At 34.5% G+C, this 19886-nt stretch overlaps 1 protein-coding gene across 5 annotated transcripts in view; it reads left to right on the top strand.

Annotated features, from left to right (window-relative positions):
• LOC150101484 (uncharacterized) overlaps positions 1-19531 on the top strand; it is a 113087-nt gene extending 93556 nt beyond the window's left edge. For all 5 annotated transcript variants that reach the window (XM_090400004.1, XM_090400003.1, XM_090400007.1 and 2 more), the window contains 2 exons: positions 5708-5801; positions 17949-19531. In XM_090400004.1, the coding sequence (XP_090256130.1) occupies positions 5708-5801; positions 17949-18017 (163 nt within the window). In that variant the 3' untranslated portion in view covers positions 18018-19531. The remainder of the gene's footprint in view (positions 1-5707; positions 5802-17948) is intronic.
• The last annotated feature ends 355 nt before the right edge of the window (positions 19532-19886 follow it).

A 19886-nucleotide genomic window follows, 5' to 3' on the forward strand; every position in this document is an offset into this window, starting at 1 on the left:
GTCTCATGTCCTTTAGCACTACAAGGGTGCCAAATGGGACAACCTCCATGACTTCTATTCCTCCTTCCCATGGTCCAAATACTGCTTTAGTTCTTCTGATCCAAACACCTGCTGAATAACAGAAATCATCCTCACAGGAATGAAGGCTTTCATCCCTTATTCCACTTCAAATTCTCAGTTATCATCCAAGCCTTGGTTCTCAAAAAGTGTGGCAATGCAGTAAAAGAAAAACCTCTGCATACCACAAATGGCTCAAGACCAAAACTCCAGCAGCTCACTCTGCCTATACTGCAGCTCACAACAGTTGTAAAAGAATGGCTAAGTCCAAATCAGACTTTGAAAGGGCCAAATGGTGCAACCTCACCTCCTACCTGAATGGCTGTTGCTCCTTCTGATCAACACCCTTGGCAATTCATTGGGTACAACTTCTTCCCACCTAGATTTCCACTACTCTCATATCTGGATGGTACTATAGTTACCTCACCTAAAGACAAGGCTGATTTACTTGCATCACTCTACTCTTCCAATTCCTACATTAATGACCTGGACAAATTTCCCTCCATTCCACCAAGAATGGCTCTCCCCATGTCACCCATAGTCTTCTGCCAAAAAGAAATCCGAAAATTCATAACTATTAACTAGCATCTACCCTACAACATGGAAACAGGTCCACATCCAGTCCATCTCAAAGAAAGATGATAAAAGTCAACCATTGAATTACTGACAAATTGTTCTCACTTCTGTTCTCTAAACTTATGGGAAAGGTCATCAACAATCAACTCTTGAACCACCTAGACTTACCAACTTATAAGTGACTAGCAGTAGTATGGATTTCACCACTCATGATCTACAACTGATCTTGCTTTCATCACTCACCTCTGGACTGAAGCTGGAAAAATTTGGAGAAATTCATGTGGTTACCCTTGACATTTCAAAGGCATTTAATTAGGTTTGACATGGGGGGGTCTACTTAATAAACTGCCATTCTGTGGTCTGCCTTCCACACTCTGCAACTAGTTCGCTAACTTATTCAATATACGTCACGTGGATGGTTTCCTCTCCTCAGATTTTCCACCAATGCACAAATACTCCAGGGTTCTGTTCGTTCACTCACTCTATTTCTCTTGTATACAAATGACCTGCTCTCATAGACTTTCAAATCTATCCATAGCTTTGCTCATGACAGTACACCACATTTCTCCTTTTCATTTGATGAACATTGTAGTGCTCAAGTATTGGTGATCCACAACATCCAGTGGCCTGTCTAATCCCCTAGCTATATCCCATTGGGGCAGGGAAAACCTTGTGAATGTCACCAAAGCTCGGTCGGTCCTATCTTAATCTATTGCAAGCTTGCATTCTCCCTTTTACCTTCAGTAATACTGAGATATCCAAACATGATCAGATTTCTCTTATTTGGACTGACCTGGTCTTACCAATCTTTCCTGGCGCAACCACATTTCAATTATAGTTTCTACGGCCAACAAAAACTTTGGTGCACTTTTTTGCACAAGACACTACTTCATCACAGCTGCTAACTTCATACAAATCTTAAATCTGCCCACTCAGCCATGGAGTATTGCTCCTTATATTTGGGATGGTGTACCAAATTAAAAAAATATATTCAGTACCATTATTATAGCATGTCAGGACTGTCAGACCACACTTTAAATATCCCTTCACACAGGATTAGATGGGAGAAAAGTAGTGTACTATTTAGAAGTCATTACAGGTCAGAAAGATTATTTTTAGAGTCAGCCATGGCTATGAAGAATTCTCCTCACCCGAACAAGTATGGTTGCAAAAACATTTAGGAGACATATCTTAAGATCAATTCCTATGAAGCTGTAATACATTTTTTTTAAATTAGAGGGTGCCAAATTAGGAGTTTAGATCTTTTGTCCATTACAGTTTGAATTGTTTCACTTACTCATTGTCATCTGTGAATTATAACATGCTCTTTTGTGTTCTGAAGATGCTGGTTTGAAATCTAGAAAAATATAAGCCAGTTAATACACATTGTTTTTGTTAATTAGTTCATTTGGTGTTGTTAATACCATTAAAATAAGTTATGAATGGACTGTACCATGTGAAGGTGAAGTGAACATTTGTTTAGAAACCCCAGTTGGTTTTTGAAAAAGGTTGAGTGCTTCTATCATATAGCAGTGACCCCAATTATTCAAAATTTATTTTTAATGCTTTTCAAAATCAGTATAAATTTTGGAAATGAACTTTGTTAAAAATAAATTTGCAACCCTGAGTAATGAATTTCTGATTCATAGAGACAAAAAAACTTGTTCATCTCTAGAACATTTAAGAATTACAAAAGATCCCTCATAAATAATGGAGACTGCTCATTAATAATTACAAAGTTGAACCAACAGTTAATATAATACCATCTACAATTATAGTACAATCATTAATTATTGTTTGAAGGCATTACTAAATGGATAGCTAAAACTCCCAGATATTGTATCCAAACATAGTGCATCTCATATATATTATGAACATATGTACTATGTTTTGACTGATTTTACAGAAAAAAGAAATTATTTATTTTTCATTCCCATCAAAGATATCCTTTTTTGAGCTCTTTGTTTCTTTGACAGATGGGTAGATTAATAGCAGAATGATTATTAGGTTACGTGTCTTGAGACTTAAGTGCTGGGAGGACATCATGTTGGAGGTTTAATGGAATGTTTACAACACTAGGAAAGGATCTTTGGTAAAACGGATATGGTTAGCAAGTTTACGGTGGGGCTTAAAAGCTGCATAGAGGTTGTACTCTTTTTTTAAGGACCTGGCTATTTTTTCTGATGTGCTGCAGATGTAGGGGATGGTGATGGCATTTCTGAAATCCTTCTGAAGAGATGGCCAGGGAATGGGGAATGGATAAGTTCTGTTCTACCAAAGATCAGCTCCCTCCTTTCTTAGTGCCTGGAGTATATAAAGTACCCTGTTCATGCAAACTGGCTTACTTTGAACAGACAGGTAGATCAGCAACCACCTCTTTAGAACAACACAAATCATACATCTGCAGTCATTACTATAGCCAATCTGGCCTTGCAGACCATGTTTTGGATACAACCCACAGGATCTCCTGGAGAAAACCACCATGCTCCACCATAGTAAATTCAAAAAAGAAAGATTGTTTTTAGAATCTGTGGCAGCACTCAAAAATACATGGGTGGTCTGAAAAGTTCTTGGCCTCCACCATAAATGGCAAGATTTTTTTTTCTAAGTTGGTACATCTGTCATAAGCATCGATGTGAAATTGCAAGTCATTCTATCAAGTAGTTTTTTTATACAGTTGTCGGAAGCCAAAGTGTTGTCTGTATCCCTTGAAATGGATAAAATTGAGTTTTGTGCAGTTATAGAATTCTTTGTAAAAGGTTTAATGCCAAAAGAAATTCATTTGAAGTTCATAAAAGTTTGACACTCTTCACCTTCATTTTCGACAATTAAGAAATAGGCTGGTTTAAAGGTGGCCGTACCAGCCAGTGGTGCACCGAGGGGGGGGGGGTGGCCCTGGCATCCCCAAAATAAAAAAGGAAAAAAACACTAGAAAATTTTCCAAAAATCTTTTCCTAATTAAAATTAATTTTGTTATTTATGTTGTGTCATGTCTTCTATTTCTATACTACTTATGAATTAGCGGTCACATAAAGTGGGAATAACTTATAGCTGTCGGGAATCATGGCCACTGTGAACATAAGGCAAATGAAGTAGTGCTTGGGTGGACTGAATGCTACTTTGTTTGCCTGAGCTGGGCCAGAGGAGATCATGAGTATCATGTATTGGCGACCACTGCAGATGCTCAGTCATAGATCATATATGATGTGTGGAGTGTATTTTGAAATCATTCCCCCCCCCCCCCCCCCAGATTAAATCCTCAGCACACCACTGGTACCAGCCTTGAAGATGATCCACGTGAAAGACATCCAAAAATTGTAACAACACCAGAAATCATCGAACAGTGCACAATATGGTATTGGATGACTGGCGAGTCAAAGTGTGTGAAATTGCTGAGACTGTAGGCATTTCAAAAGAACATGTAGGATACATTTTGTAAGAAGAATTGCAAATGAAAAAGCTTTGTGCAAGATAGGTGCTGTGCAGATCAAAAATGCACTTGCATGAAAATGTCTGAACAGTGCTTGGAGCAGTTTTAACAAGAATAAAACTGATTTTGTGCAGCAATTTATTACTATGGATGAGACTTGGATTCACCATTACACACCAGAATCCAAACAGCAGCCAGAACACTAGTCAGACGCCTGTTGCCGGTTCCATAAGCAGGAAAGGTCATGGCATTGGTGTTTTGGGATGGCATTTTGTTTATTAATTATCTTGAAAAGGGTAAAACAATAACCGGGGAATATTATTCCGATCTTTTAACCAGACTAGATGAAAAAATTCGTGAGATAAAGACCCGGTTTGCAGAAGAAAAAAATCATCTTTCATCAGGACAATGCATCTGCCCAAAAAGGTGTTTTTAGCAATGGAAAAATTAAGGGATCTGCACCATGAATTATTGGAACATCCACCCTATTCCCCAGATTTGGCTCCCTTTGACTGTTATCACTTCTTAAAACTAAAACTCTTCTTTGCTGGTCAGAGTTTTTCTTTGAATCAAGAGGTGATTGCAGCTGTAGAGGGGTATTTTGCAGATCTTACTGAGAACCACTACAGGGATGGGATAATGGTGCTGGAGCATTGCTGATATAAATGTATTTGTCTTAAGGGAGATTATGTTGAAAAATAAAATAATTTTGAAATTATAAATTCGTTTTTTTCTTTGTTAGGCTGAGAACTTTTCAGACCACCCACGTAAATCAAATTTAAAGAAATATGGTTGCATAAAACTTCCCAAAATTTGGGAAACATTAATATCAGAGGTCTCACTTTACATCCTAGGCCACCTACAAACACCCATAGAGGGCACACCACCTAGATAGGACTTTCGAGTCCTCCACGTGTTTCACTTAGTATTGTGTTGTATTTGAGTGTGTGTCACAAGAATTATTTTTAATCCCTGATGTCTCAGTGACTGAGACGAAATATTGGAAGTATTAAAATTAGTTTTTAATTCTTTCCTAGTACTGTAAATATTCCATTAAACCTCTAACATGATTATTAGGTTATAAGTTTGATGTTTTCCTTCAACAAACAAAATATCCCTGTTGTGAATAGTAATATTGAATATAATGTTCACAATGGTTGTTTTTCATATTATGGAATATATAATTCTGACTTATCAGTTGAATGCTTTTATTTTTTCATAATTTTATCATAGATCTTATGTTAAGTTCATTTTCTTTTCTCATAATTACACTACAAAAGCTATATTAATAATAATAAAAAAAAAGATGAATGTCAAAAACTTGTGATTCATAATTTTTTTTTACTCCATTGTTATGTTGTTACACAAATATAACTTGCCTTTATATTTTGTATGAAATTTTCTGAGGATTGAATACTGCTTGTTTTTCAGTTGATCAGCACCCTTTTAGAGTATCAGTCTACCAAAACTGTTTAGAATAATACATTGTAAAAATTTTAATTGTTAAACATTGTTTGTCATATGAGATTTTTTTTTGTCAAGTTATTATTAAACGGGATGTATGTAATTTAAGATTACGTTAATAAAAGTAATATTTTCATCCATTGATCTTGAATCTTATAATGAAATTTTTTCTTTGTACAGGGATGGTATATTTTCCACTAGTGTAAATTTGTCTGTAGGGGAACATCACTACAAGTTCTTTGTAGATGGAGCTTGGGCTGTCTGTAGTAAACAGGTATTTTATATAATTATATATATATTATTATCCAGGGAATCATGGACTCATTGAGGGAGCTATATATCACCCAAACCAGTTGTCATTAAACTCATTCTCTTAAATTTATTCACACTAGATGCTCTCACCACTTCAAGAGACAAACTGTTCCACTCACTCTTCTGCGAATGAAAAATCTAGCTCTTACATCATAACTACAAACAAACTGAACTTCCATGGATGCCATGCTTTTTCTCTCCTCCTTCCATAAAATGAAAAATTTCATCATCCTATAGTACCCATTAAAATTTTTATAGACCTCTATCATATCGCCCCTCTTTCTCCTGTTAACCAGAGTCTGTAGTCTGCATACTCAATCTACAAAGTGTTTTAAACTTCAAGTGTCATCCCCTAGAAGGAGATTGGCAACCGTGTCACGAACCTTTTTCTTTCTTTTACTGCTCTGGAACATTTGTGGTAATTCAAGCCAGTTCAGTCCTTAATGTTTTCAAACCACATTCTCCTGGGTCTACCTCTCCCTCTTTTCCCCTACAATTTCCCTTAATTAGATGTCCAAAATATTTACGTTTTTGTTCTTTAATGATTTTCATTAATGTTCTTTTCATTTTTGCTTTCTTTAAAACATTTTAATTTTCTCTGTTCATGATATTTTAAACATTCTTCTGATGGTTCATATTTAAGATTACATTATCAGATGTATTATTTTTGTTGATCTTGATCTTATAATGAAATTTTTTCTTTGTACAGGGTTGGTATATTTTCCACTAATGTAAATTTTTCTGTAGGGGAACATCACTACAAGTTCTTTGTAGATGGGGAAACTGAAGTATCCCTATTCAGTTTTAAACTGAAGTACTCTTATTCAGAGGAATCAGTAGAGAGAACCAATAGATAAAATATCCTGAAACTTGGTGGGTACTCTAACCAGATCATGGGGAAGAGATTTTGACAGCGAAAAAATTACTTCAAAAATGACCAATAGGGGAAATATCGCACTTTCAGGGTTGGGGGAAAACAAAAAAACATGAATTTCACATGCTATGATTCATAATACAGTATAAACAGAGCAAGACTGACTCTATAGTCATTTGATTTGTGTGATGGGCTCTCTTTGCCTGAGGCAAATGTTGCAGCAGCACTTTGAGTACAGCTGCCTAAAGACCTTCGTGAAAAGGCCCAGTGACACCAAATGTAGTGTGATGCATGGAGTGTTGATTTGAAGAGACATGCAATTTTGACAGTTCAACCAGGAAGAGGGTGTAAATCTGAAGTTCCTCAAATGACTGAAGATGTTGCAACTGCAGTTGTTGAACAGTCAAATAAGAATGCTGTAGATTCATGCAATGTATGTGGTGCAACAAGATTTGGCCTACACGATGGTGGAAAATTTTGCATGAACATGAAGAATTTCAGTGCTACCTGTATAAACTCAGCCATAGCAAAGAGTTGCAAATAGAAGATTCCAGTGTCCAAGAAACGTTTGCATCAACATTTCTCACATGCATGGAGGTGGACAAGGATTGCTGATTGGCCTTGGGACATTCTGTGGAATGAAGTGCAGTTTTATGTTTGTGGAACAGTAAATGCTCAAAACTGCCACATCTGAGTTACAGAGAATTCCCATGCATTTCAACAAGTTCCCTTATGTTTGCTAAAAGGTCACAGTATGGATAGGATTTATAGCCACATATGTTGTCAAGCTGTTTTTGTTCAAAGAAATCCAACTGGATTTTATCAGGCATTGAGCAATTTTGTCATCCTGCAGCTGCAGTAGAGGGTGCCTGAACACAACAGTGTTGATGCAAGATGGATCACCTCCCTACATAGGACATGAAGTTCAACAATTATTGTATCAACATTTCACAGATGATAGTGACCAGTCACTCATTTTCTATGAAATGGCCACCGCATTCACCAGATGGGGCAGTGTTATGTCTTTATTGTTTCTCTCTACTTTCTTAACTTGTATGCTTCTTTAACCTCTATCTTTTCTTGTGTGTAGCCTAACTAGATTCCACCTAGGGATATTTCCTTTTCAGATACTGGCAAATTTATATTTATACTGTGCCAGCCAGTATCCTATAACAGGAATTCAAGTTCAGGGAAATATTCCTAGATTCATCGGCATACACTCTAACACACACTTAAATAGATATCGGTACTTTGCAGTCGTGACCAATGATCTATTACTTAAACATATATATCTAAAATTTCTCCTGCTATGGTTCTAATTTTATAAGTGGTAATTTGATATCTCGAATTCAGGCATGACTCAGGCATATGTAATAAAACATGTTTATTGGAACTAAATGACAATTACAACTAAATTGAATCAAATGACTAAAACTTCTAAATCTCATGCTAAGATAATTAAACAATTCTAAACTAATCAAGTTCATCTAGACAGATCAAATTGTTAATCACACAGAACAATAGAAAGCAACGACAATATTACACTAAATTAAGATTCTCTCATACATGCTGTTCATAGAGTACATGCTATACAACTTGTTGCTTTCTCAGTTAAGGTTATCTACTAAACAAATTACGCTTATTACTTCAGTCACATACAATTAGATTTGTTCCTGACAATTCCTTGTCCAACAGAATTTGCTGTCTCAAATACGAAATCTTATCCAAGTTCTATAAAGGATTGTCCACATTACTTAATCAAACATAAATTTCAATCCTCTATCACTTCCGTAACATATAGCAAAGATCTCTACATTACCCAGTTCTTTCCGAAGGTCTATTAACTACCATGAGTTGTTCTGGTCATCCTTCGATCGGCTATCTCAGCACCTGGCTTTTGGCTACGTCGTCCTTTCTACTGCTGCCAGACTCTAATTATTTTCTTCCACGACTGAGGGCTATCTCCACTCCTTTCCAATAGGACATCCAGTGACTGGCATGATTTCTGCATAGGCTAACGGTTTGTGTATAGGTCCACGTGGAATCTTGTTTAGCATAATCAGGAAAATGGCCTGCTGTCCGACATCATAGAATTCTGGCTCGTCCTTTCCCCGACCATCGGTCAAGAATCCTTGCTCGAGATGAAATCCGGAACAAAAAGCCTGCAATATGGTGCACATTGCTTATATTCTATGTTCTAGCGCCCTCTTTCTGCTGTATCCTTTTTTTCGCACGACCCTTAGTTTTAATGTCCTTAAGATGATCCTTACTCTCCCTATTGCTGTTAGGTGCTGTCTTCGAGGAAAGTGCGCTTATGTTATTTTCCGCGTGTGCTGTAGCCTCCGGCGTTACGACCGATACATGCGTTTCAGACACGACCTTTGTACTGTTTTTCATTACCTGTCTGGCGACTTACGTTATTTGAGATAGCTTAATAGGACACGTATTTAACCTAATATTTCTTTTACATAGACTCATTAATCTGACATAATTCTCTAGTATAGTTTTCCGTTTTTGACTACAAATATTTCTAATACAATTCGCATATTAATACGCATTCTCTTATACAACAAACAAGGTCTTATTACTTTCTGCTGGTGTGCAGGTATTATCTTAAATTAGTTAGAATTTTCATGTTAGATTCTGAATGAACAACTTCTTAGAAAATCCTCCATTCAGGATTTTCTTCTTAGAAAATCCTCCATTCAGGATTTTGTCTTTCAAATTCTGTCTCCATTTTGTCTCCACTTTCAAATCTGCCATGTAAAGAGCAGATTTGAAAGACAAAATTGCATATTATGTGTGAAACCTTTTGACAGATTAGTTGTTCTGCTGTAGACAATGCTGTATAGATGGTGGTATCAGCTATTGGTCCTGCACAAAGGCCAACACATTGAATGTCACCTCCATTGATCATCTGGATCTCCTTGCAGCATGTTAGCTCTATGTGATATGTTTTTTGTATCGCATTATTTTAATCATTTCATAAAATAAACATAGAATAATTTTGTTTGGAAAATGATTCAGTCAGTGGCAATCACATATCATCCAGTTCACTTTAATAATTCTCTCTTGTTCATAGTGCCATGTTTCTCCTGTTGGTCATTTTTGAACTAATTTTTTTGGGGGATCAAAATCTTTTCCCCAGGATGCGGTTAGGGTGCCCACCAAGTTTTTTTATATTTTGTCTACTGGTTCTCTCTACAGGTTGTTCCGAATAGTATTTCTTTAATTTGAAACACACTGCATTCTGTAATAACAATATAATCTTTGTAACTCTTCTTTTGTATCTTTTTCACAGCTTCTTTTATCCCCTTAGAACAGTGCTTCCCAAACTTATGGATGTAAAGAGGCCCCCTTTGGAAAAATTAAAATATTTCACGGACCCCATCGGAAAAAAATCGTAATACAGACATATATTATTATAATATTTATTGTATGCATATTGAATACTCAAGAAGTTGATTGTTTTTCTTTACTCATTCAAAAACATAAGATCCAGCATTTTCATAAATATAGTTTAGTATTTAATTAATTGAAATTATTCGAGACATCTTTATTCCTCCATTGATATTTTGGCATCCAGATATATTGTGACTCATATCTACGATGAACGTGCCAAAAATTATTTTAATAAAGTTTAAAGTTTGAACTGTTTTAAGACTAAGAAGATTTTATTTTTATCTTAAAAGAAAGTTTCATGTGCTTGTACTGCAAATGTACAGTAACAATATACAGTATAAGAATATAAGATAATATAAGTAACATGCATAGCAAATATTACATTTTTAGAATCTTAATACACTGTAATAAATTTAGTTTAATTCTTTATCCAAGTGTAAGCAAACAAAGTTTGCTTACACTTGGATAAAACTTGGATCAAAGCAAACAAAGGCAGAAGCAAAAAAATAGGAGAGAAGTCATATTTACCCATACAAGTTGCCAACAGGTGTACCACCTTATTGAATTACTCTGGATTTAGAGAAAGATGTTGGAAGTTTATTTTGCACTCGATTAGACTATAATAATATCCCCACGTTTATCTTAGTATCTCGACATTTGGGTCTGCCTCCCACTGACGAGACCTCAATAAAGGTCAAAACTGATCTGGGTAGTGGCCCTTTCCTTAGTGCATAGCAGTATACATGTCTGCAAGGAGATGTGCTTTGCATTATGTGAGATATTGAGACAAGGAGTGATGAGACCTCGGTCCACCTTTGCTTGGAGTTGCCTGGTGTTGCACCACTTTACCTCAGTCCTGAAGATATTTTCAGATGCAAACTTTGTTTGCTTATACTTGGATAAAGGATTAAACTAAATTTATTATAGTCTAACCAAGTGCAAAATAAACTTCCAACATCTTCCATACACGTTTGACATGGCATGTTATCTTATATTTTTATATAGATAGATATATTATTATCCATTTGCAGTACAAGCACGTGGAACGTTTCTTTTAAGATAAAAAAAAAATCGACTTAATCTTAAAACATTTCAAATTTGTTTTCATTATTGAGTAACATTACATGAGTAACGGCCCCCAAGGGGCTGCGGCTCACAGTTTGGGAAGCGCTGCCTTAGAATACAGGAGACTGTATTCTAAGGAATTCTATTATAAGTATTCTATTCTAAGGAGACTGTATTTTAAATTCAAATGACTTTCTTTCATTCTGTATGGAACATACAAGATGCATGGAATCTCAGTTTTTTTATTTTATTTAGATGTACTCTTCAGTGAGTCCAATACAAGGCTGCAAGATTCCTTAAAAAATATATAAATAAATAAAAATAAAAAAATCAACCATAAAAAGACAAACTACAAAAATGCACAACATTGAAAATATCAATTAAAAAAAAAAATCAATATCGAAACAACTTTCTACTTTTCTTATACTTTTACCAAATCCTGGAGACTTACAAATTCCCCGTGTCTTCATTTCCCTTATAGCAAAAATTAGATCAACAGTTATTCTGCTTTTTCTAAAATTAAATATTCTTTTAGAGTTTTCTCTGTTTTACCTTTTATTTTTCATTATCCTGTCATAAATCTTTGCACAGCAACAGTGTTATTCCTGTATAGTTACTATACTGCCATCAGCCTCTTTTATATTATTGGAACAACAATTCCTCTTCGTCCTATCATCAGGTATCACCTCCTTTCTCCAGATCAGTCTAAAGATGTCATACAACCATTTCAATCCTGAATTATCAGAAGCTCTGATCAGTCAACAGGAAATCATTCTATCTTATTTCACTATGACTTTCTTCATTAACAGATCTTTTAAAATGTTGATACATCATCTCATCTCCTCCACATTCACCTCCTGGTACCTCACTGCTTCTATTCTTCATTAATCTGTATAGCATTTTTTTTTTTTTTTTGTTCTCATTAATATCTTCCAACTTATGTGTAAATTCAATGAAGCGTTTTGCTCTTCTTTTCTTTTCTTTTTTTTTTTTTTTTTGTATGGCTCTTTCTCTCATTGTGAAATTTGAGCTAGTCTTTAAGAACTTTAGATTTTTTGACTTGACTGCTTCTTTTAAATCTCCTTCCACCAGCATGTTTCTGTACCTTTTCTGCTTCCACTTGTTCTTCCTATTTTTGCTGTTTCTAGCATTTACATTTTGCATTTTTCATGTTCTTCATTTACATTATTTGTAATTAACTCAGGTACCAAGTCCACGAGTTAGTTCATTCTTACTTTTAATTTCAAGCTGTTCCACCATCCAAAGATTCAGCTTTTTTTGCCACAGTATTTATTTTATATACATAAAGGTGGCTATAGGAAACCTGATCTCCATCCAAGGCGAAAGATGGCAAAACTTTGTTCATGACTTCCCTACTCCAGTGTTTATCAAGAATGAAATGTATGTTTTCTTCACGAAACCAACTGTAATTATGTGGGTTTGTCTTTTCTGAGACCAGCTGTTTCAAATTTTGAGAATTTCTGATGCAAAAATGTAATAACATTGCTTTTCATTTCTTTCAATACAATTAAATGGCCTGAAAATTTTTTTTTTCCTATTCTTGTTTTATCTTTTCTGGCTTATGCATTAAGGTCTAAGATTATTAGTCTTATTTTGAAAATGTTCTTTTCCCCCTCTTCAACTGTGTGACTTTCTATGTCACACAGTTGTCTTCCATTTAATCCTGTGAGGCAAGTCAGGCCTGGCAGACCATCCAGAGTATGCCTTGTAGTGCACATACACCTGGACCTGGATAGGTGAAATTTGTTTTCCATTACACTCAGATACAAGCCTTACTATCCTATTGCTAATTCCATATTTATAGGTCTGTAATTTACTTCTTTACTGTTGATGAAATCAACCATTTTTTGACTGTTCATCTTCTTTACAAAACAAGTCTCCTAAGGTCCTCTTTCCTTGTTTTGTCTATTTCTGTCTTACTCAAACCCAGAACATTTAATTTCATCTTCATCCCTTACTTGTAAGTGGCAGTATACTCAGTGTTTTATGGTATAAACACCAGAAGAACAAAATAAATTTGGGTTAATACTGTATCCCTGGATTTGAAAGCAACATTTCAGAGCACAAATTATAACTGGTGCATAGGACTCAATTAATTGCAGTAGTATTAAAGTTGTAACTGAAAAGGAACTAATGTCTCATTAAGACAACTTCTAGGAGCCAGATAAAAAATGAAGTTGTTCAGGCAAGTCAAGTATGTGGGTCTTAGAATAACTCCCTTATCTTAGACAAATTAATGTAGCAATGCTTATTGAGGTTAGGTGAGTTTTTTCATATCTGATGTCAATTCTAAAAATGGTCTTTCAGACCTGTAGTGACTTTCTATGTCATACAGTTGTCTTCCATTTAATCCTGTGAGGCAAGCCAGGCCTGGCAGACCATCCAGAGTATGTCTGCTAGGCCTAACTTGCTGCACGGATGATTGCAACTTGTAGTTATGTTCAAGACAGATGGTGACAGATCTGCAGTCTGTAGAAAGTTCTGGGAAAATGAATCTTATACATTCCAAGATCTTCAGCAGGATAAGGCTGATTCTTTGGAGAATAGATGGTTTGCTACCTGGATGTGTGGTTTGAAAAGTGACATGAAGATTATATTTATGAACTTTTAGCTATATTTTCAGATGTGTGGAAAATGGAGTGGCTGCAGTATTTTCTGTTTTATAGGGATTAGTAATTGGCTTAAAAATTGTTATGAAGATAACTGAGTTCTCTGGCAAGGGATGTGTCATTAGAACAAATACCCTCACTCTGTGTGAGTGGTATTCAAAGTAAGGATGGATAGTTGTGTGTCTCCTTACTTTGAATACCTTTTAGGTGTGTAGGTGTCCCTTGAACAGAATAGAATAACAAACCTATTTGGTAGTCATATAATGGGTATGGCTAGAAAAGGAAGGCAATTGTTTTCCTTTTTTCTATAGTACTTTTTTTTTTGGATGTTAGTTGTTTTAAATGAAAACAAATGTATCTAATTTTGTCTTAGCCATAAGACCAAATAGCAAACACATTGTCAACATAGTGTAACAACACTAAATTTCATTTAAAAAAAAAAAAAAAAAAAAAAAAAAAAAAAATTGGCAAGGAGGAGGAACTGGGGGGGGGGGATCCATTGCAGTCCCATCTAGCTGTTTGTATTTTTTCCCTAAAAATAACATATAACATCAATGTTCCTGCAACCATATTAAGCTCCCCCCTCTACATATCTGGCTTGTTTAAATTTACACAGGTTTTTTTTCACCAGTGACATATATTTTGACATTTTGCTATAGTAAAAGAAAAGATGTCTTTCTTTCTTAGACATTCTAGGAAGGCTTTGATTTGATATTTTTTTTTTTTTTTTTTTTTTTTTTTTATAGCTGAAATTCCATTGTTGGCATACTACAACTTCACCCCATTCATTATTCAGATCTGATATATACAAGTTAGATATCACACGAAACAATACTTGGATTTTGACTTATGCAGTGCAGAGCTCACTTTGACATGAAATAACAAATCATGTAGGGGAAACTCTTCAAAATCAGTTGGACATGTTTGGATCAATCATGTCCATGATGACTTTGCCAAGATAAATAACAACTTGAATGGCTCTGCCAAGATCAATAACTATATTCGTATATAATTTTATGTAGTTTCTTGGTTTAGAATGCTTTAGATTTGTATGATGGTGCATTGACTTCAAAATTAGCATGTTGTGAATTCCAAAAAATGAAGCTTATGCTATTAAAAATAACATGGCTGCCATCAGTGCACTGAATTACATGTTACAGTAGTATATGACATAAGAAAACTACTAGACATCAAATAATACATTTCCATGTAACTTCCCAATGATTACAGTATTAAGATAAGCACGTTGACTGTTAAATTTTGCCACCACTTACCACATTGTGGTTCCTGTGGTGCTAAAGTCATATTAATTGTGTTAATAAATATGAGCAAATAATTTTTATCATGTAGCTGAAACTTACTTTTGAAGCTTATTTATGATATTTATACTTTATTATTATTATTATTATTATTAGTCACCTCCAGGGAGTCCAAAGACTCATCGAGGGAGGGCATCTGCTCTACAACTCTGCTTCCGCCACTCGCAATCCACCAACTGACCGCAACTATACCAACACCATCTACCGCCATATACAGAATGCTGTATAAAACATAAGGAAATCATGAGATATTTGTGAGATATTTAAGAAATATCTAGTTGTTGCCAGTGATTCTAAGCTGAGGAGAGTAATAGTAATTAAAGATGATATAGCGATCTTGCAGGATGATCTGAATCTGGTAGTGGTTTGGCAAAGAATTACATCTGCCAGTTCAGTGTAATGTGTAAGTGTAATGTTATATACTTTGGGATAAAAAAAAAAGTACAGGCTGTATATTATATAGATGGAACTGCACTGCAAGAAATTGAGATCAGGAATTCAGGAGTAATGATTGACAGAGTTGAAGTTCAGAGGACATATTGCAAAAAGAAGGCAAAATATCCCAAAGGATCATTTAGATATTAAGAAATACTGACAAACAAGGATAAGGAAGTTATCTCTTTATATAATGCTTTAATATGACATCATCTAGACTATTGTGCACAGACCTAGTCACCCTTCTTGGAAATAATGGAGACGATTCAGAGGTGAGTGATTGCAATGGTGGCTATCTGAGTGCCCCCTGTGAGGATGGATGGAAAGTTTGTGGGTAGCAAAGTTTAGCAATATAGGTAATACAAAAGGGGATATAATACACAAGTTACTAAAGGAGGTTTTTAGAGTAGATATTAAAATTTTTCAGTACATGATGGAGAGAAAAAGAAAGAAAACAAGGTATTTCCTCCATGGAATTGTAAGAGCATGGTTATTGGTTTTTGTTTATTGGTTGGTTAGGTTTAGGATTCAGAATGAAACCAAAGTATGAAAAAAAAAAATTACTGTAAACATATCTATTTACAATAGATATAATAAGGTTGTTGTTATTCTCTTTATCCTTCTAAGGAAATCTGACATTCCATATTCTCTGTAAATTTACAATTATTAAATTATTTCTAACATTCTAAATTCTCATCACATACAAAGGATAATGAAATGGTCATGCTAAGATTTACTCAGTATGAACTCGAAATTATCTTATTCTTTGAATCTCATTTACATTCAAATCTATTTTTAAAGACAAGCCTTATAAACTCAAAGAAATATACAAGCTCATCCAGAGCAGGCTTTTTACCAAATACTCATGCCCACGGTGGGAGTTGAACCAACGACCTGTTGGTAGAAGAGCAAGTATGCTATCCACTCGGCCAACCAGGCCAGCAAGAATAAAATCAAAACATGAATATGGCATTCAGCTAAAAGTTCCATAGTTTCTCATGGCTGTATGGGAACTTGGGCAGCATTTATTTCATTACTGTCCTCTTTAATGTTGCTTTACTTTATTTTCAGTTATTCATCAAGTCTGTCTTACCTTGCAAATTCCTTAAACCCCAATAAAAGAAGTTGAGGATCTCACTTGATTATTATACTTCACGTGTCTTCTTCTAGTAATAAAGTTTCTTTAAATATATCTTTCCTTCATTTTACTGACGTAGACACGAAGAATAATTGCTCAGGCAATAAGAATACATTTAATCAATCAGTTCCAAAGGGACTTGCAAGAAAAAAACAACAAAAAAACTTGACTGCCAATACAATCTTGCTTTGGAATATACCACTTGTTTCCTGTTAAGCACATAACATGCTTACTAATATATGAAGGCTTGATACATTATACAGTTATTCAGCATTTAACTTCACAGTTCCTCACTGGAGAGTAGATAAAGATGCTTATAAAAACTTTCCTGAGATCCCAGAATTTAATTTGGTAGTTTTTTTTTTTTTTTTTTGGATTGCCTTCATCTCTTGCTTCTTGCTGGCTTGCATTCTTGTTACTTGGTTTACACCCAGTAATAGCATTTTGAGTGGAAAAGATTACTTAGGTTTTTAGAGACTGAGGAAGGTATTGATGTGATGTGCTTATGCCAAGAGAGGCTGGATGTAAATGTCAGTCCAAGGAGAGAAATCTTATCCTGTCTAATCTGCATATTACTGAGGGTAAGGGTAGATGAGTTGAAATCCCTTTTGTGAGTGAAAAGGCAAGATTGCATTTTGGTGGCATTGTAGGTGACCAGATTGTACTTACCCCAATGAAGGATGATATGGAGATCAGTGTTTGTTGAAAGAGGAGCATGAATGGAATGTGCTGTCATTGGCAAAGCTGTGGATATGATTGGCAGTGATTGAGAGTAGGTTATTGATGTATAGATGAGAGGATAGGTTCATAAAATAGTGCTGAATGGAACCCTGAGGGAGTCCTCAGGGTTCCGTTCAGCACTGTTTTGTGAACCTTTCAGGTGAGCACTTATTAGATTCTTGGTGTTCTTTGGAGTTTGAGATACGAACATCTGTTTCAAATTTTTAATTCAGAAATAATACTTTTTAATTCATTTGTTTTAGTTCAAATAAGTAATTGAAATTTACACTCTGAATAAATTAACCATAAATGAATAATCTTAGCATTAGCATATTTTATATATATATATATAAAAAAGGATTTTTTCAGATACTGCATATAAATATTTTATAATTAGTTTATATTTGTGTTCCCTTTTCCAAATAACCAAACTTGGTATTTTTCTGTGATTAGTTTCTTTTTAAATTGTTTCCTCATAATTTACTTGAAAATTAACTTCTTTCTACTTTTCTTTGTTGTATTGTAGCCAACAGTGGAATTAGATGGTCATGGGCAAGTAAATGTGATGGTCATAAAGGCAGCTGCTGAAGAATAATGAAACATATCAATTCTTCCTTGCCTTTCAACATGAAGTCCTGTTTTTGGTACGAGCCCACCTGACTTTATTTCATGACAAATAATACAACCAACCGTGAAAGTTTAATGTGAAAGAGCATTAGTGCAGTCCAGTTGAAAGGTGATAATTATCTTGTATTGGCACTCTTGTCATTCTCATCAGCTCAGATATTGTGGTGTTAGAGCTAGCACCTGTGTGATAGTGGTAGTTGGACACAGTAGGTAGTTAATCAAACTCATGTACTGTAGAATGGTGTAAACCAGGAAAGTATGTTTTTCTTATGTATAGCACATATATTTCAGCATGCTGAACTTATTCTAAGACTGGAAGTTTGAACATTTTATTCACTAGAACTTAGTAGGATTTGAAAGGAATGAATGTGAGTCTGTGTGTGTTTAATGACATCAAATTATGCAAGACTTTTTACTGGTTTTAATATTATTTCAAATGGAGCACACTTTCCTGGTTTACATGAAATTTTCATACGATATTTCAGTCACCTTTATTAAGATTTTGGCTTCTTATCTTCCAAAGGCCCTTTTGCCAGTGTATAAAACATCTTATATGTATATGTACTATGATATGATAAAATATTATTGGTTTTTGAAAGTGGGCCAACTTTATGTTCCTCAAACTTTGAATTTTGTGAATACATTGTGGATTATAATTGACTTATTTTTTATCAAGCAGTACCACTCTTTGTATGAATAATTCTTTGGTAGCTTTTTATGGTAAGGAATATTGACGTTTTGCATATGCTTTTATTGCTACCTACAAATAGTGCAAATATTTATATACATTTATACACTTGTACTTGACTTAGTGCTCAGTGGACATTCTCTTTGGAAGAAATCTTTTTGATCTGTTTATATCAGATTTTGAAATTAACAAAGTATATTATAGCTTGTTTTAAAGTTATTTCTGGCAGTCTTTTACAATCTACCTTCAACTACTTTCCTCATTTTAATTCACATTGCGTGCCTTGACTCTGTTAGAGAAGTAAAGCAGTGATACTGAACTGGACTATGTTTGGTTATGTCACTTTTACACAATTCTAAAAAATAAAAAAATACACAGATGAGGTAGCAGAATATTATTTGTTACACTGTATGAAAAGTAAAGTTCTTATTTTAATTATCTTATAATTTTTGTTTTGTTACATGTATAGAAAGATTTGTTAAGGAAGAATTTTCTTCAAAATTTAAATAATTACCAATGAATCTGCAATGTCTAATTTTATTAAATATCTAAGCAAAGTAAAAGGTTTGTACCTTATGCATATTTGGTCAGACTGTGAATGATATGTGCCATTAGTCAGTGTAAAAATGAATGTAGAGGAGCAAAAAAAAAAAAAAATCAGTATATAGAATTTTTGCAGTTTGAAATACTTTGTCATTTTCACGCTTATTTTTCCTTGCACAAGTTTGTTTGAAAGTTTTTGTTAATATTTTGTACTACTGGCAATTCTTCAAATAAAGCTTTTCATTACTAAATACTGCTGTTTTTTATGTGTATAATTAATGTATTTAACCAAAGTGTAGGAAGTTATTTCAGTGGTTAAGCACTTTGAATAAACAATTTAACACTGCAAAAAACCTTGGACATTCAAAATTACTGTAGTTAATCATCTTCAAGGTTTATTGTAATTAACTTTAATATTACATGTAATATTGTTTTTAATCTCGAAAAATTACCATACCATTATTTATCTAACAACAGGACTACATTTAGATTTCTCCACGTTCCTGCCCACCCTTTAAGAGCATGTGTTTTAGCTGTTGTGTATTAGTCAATTTTAACTTCTTTGACAGGATTGCCTCAAGCTTACTAATGGTGAGACAGCTACTG

The sequence above is a fragment of the Typopeltis vanoorti genome, chromosome 11, assembly GCF_054136105.1.
Source record: "Typopeltis vanoorti isolate ZY-2024b chromosome 11, IOZ_Tvanoo_1.0, whole genome shotgun sequence".
In the NCBI taxonomy this organism is placed as follows: Eukaryota; Metazoa; Arthropoda; class Arachnida; order Uropygi; family Thelyphonidae; genus Typopeltis; species Typopeltis vanoorti.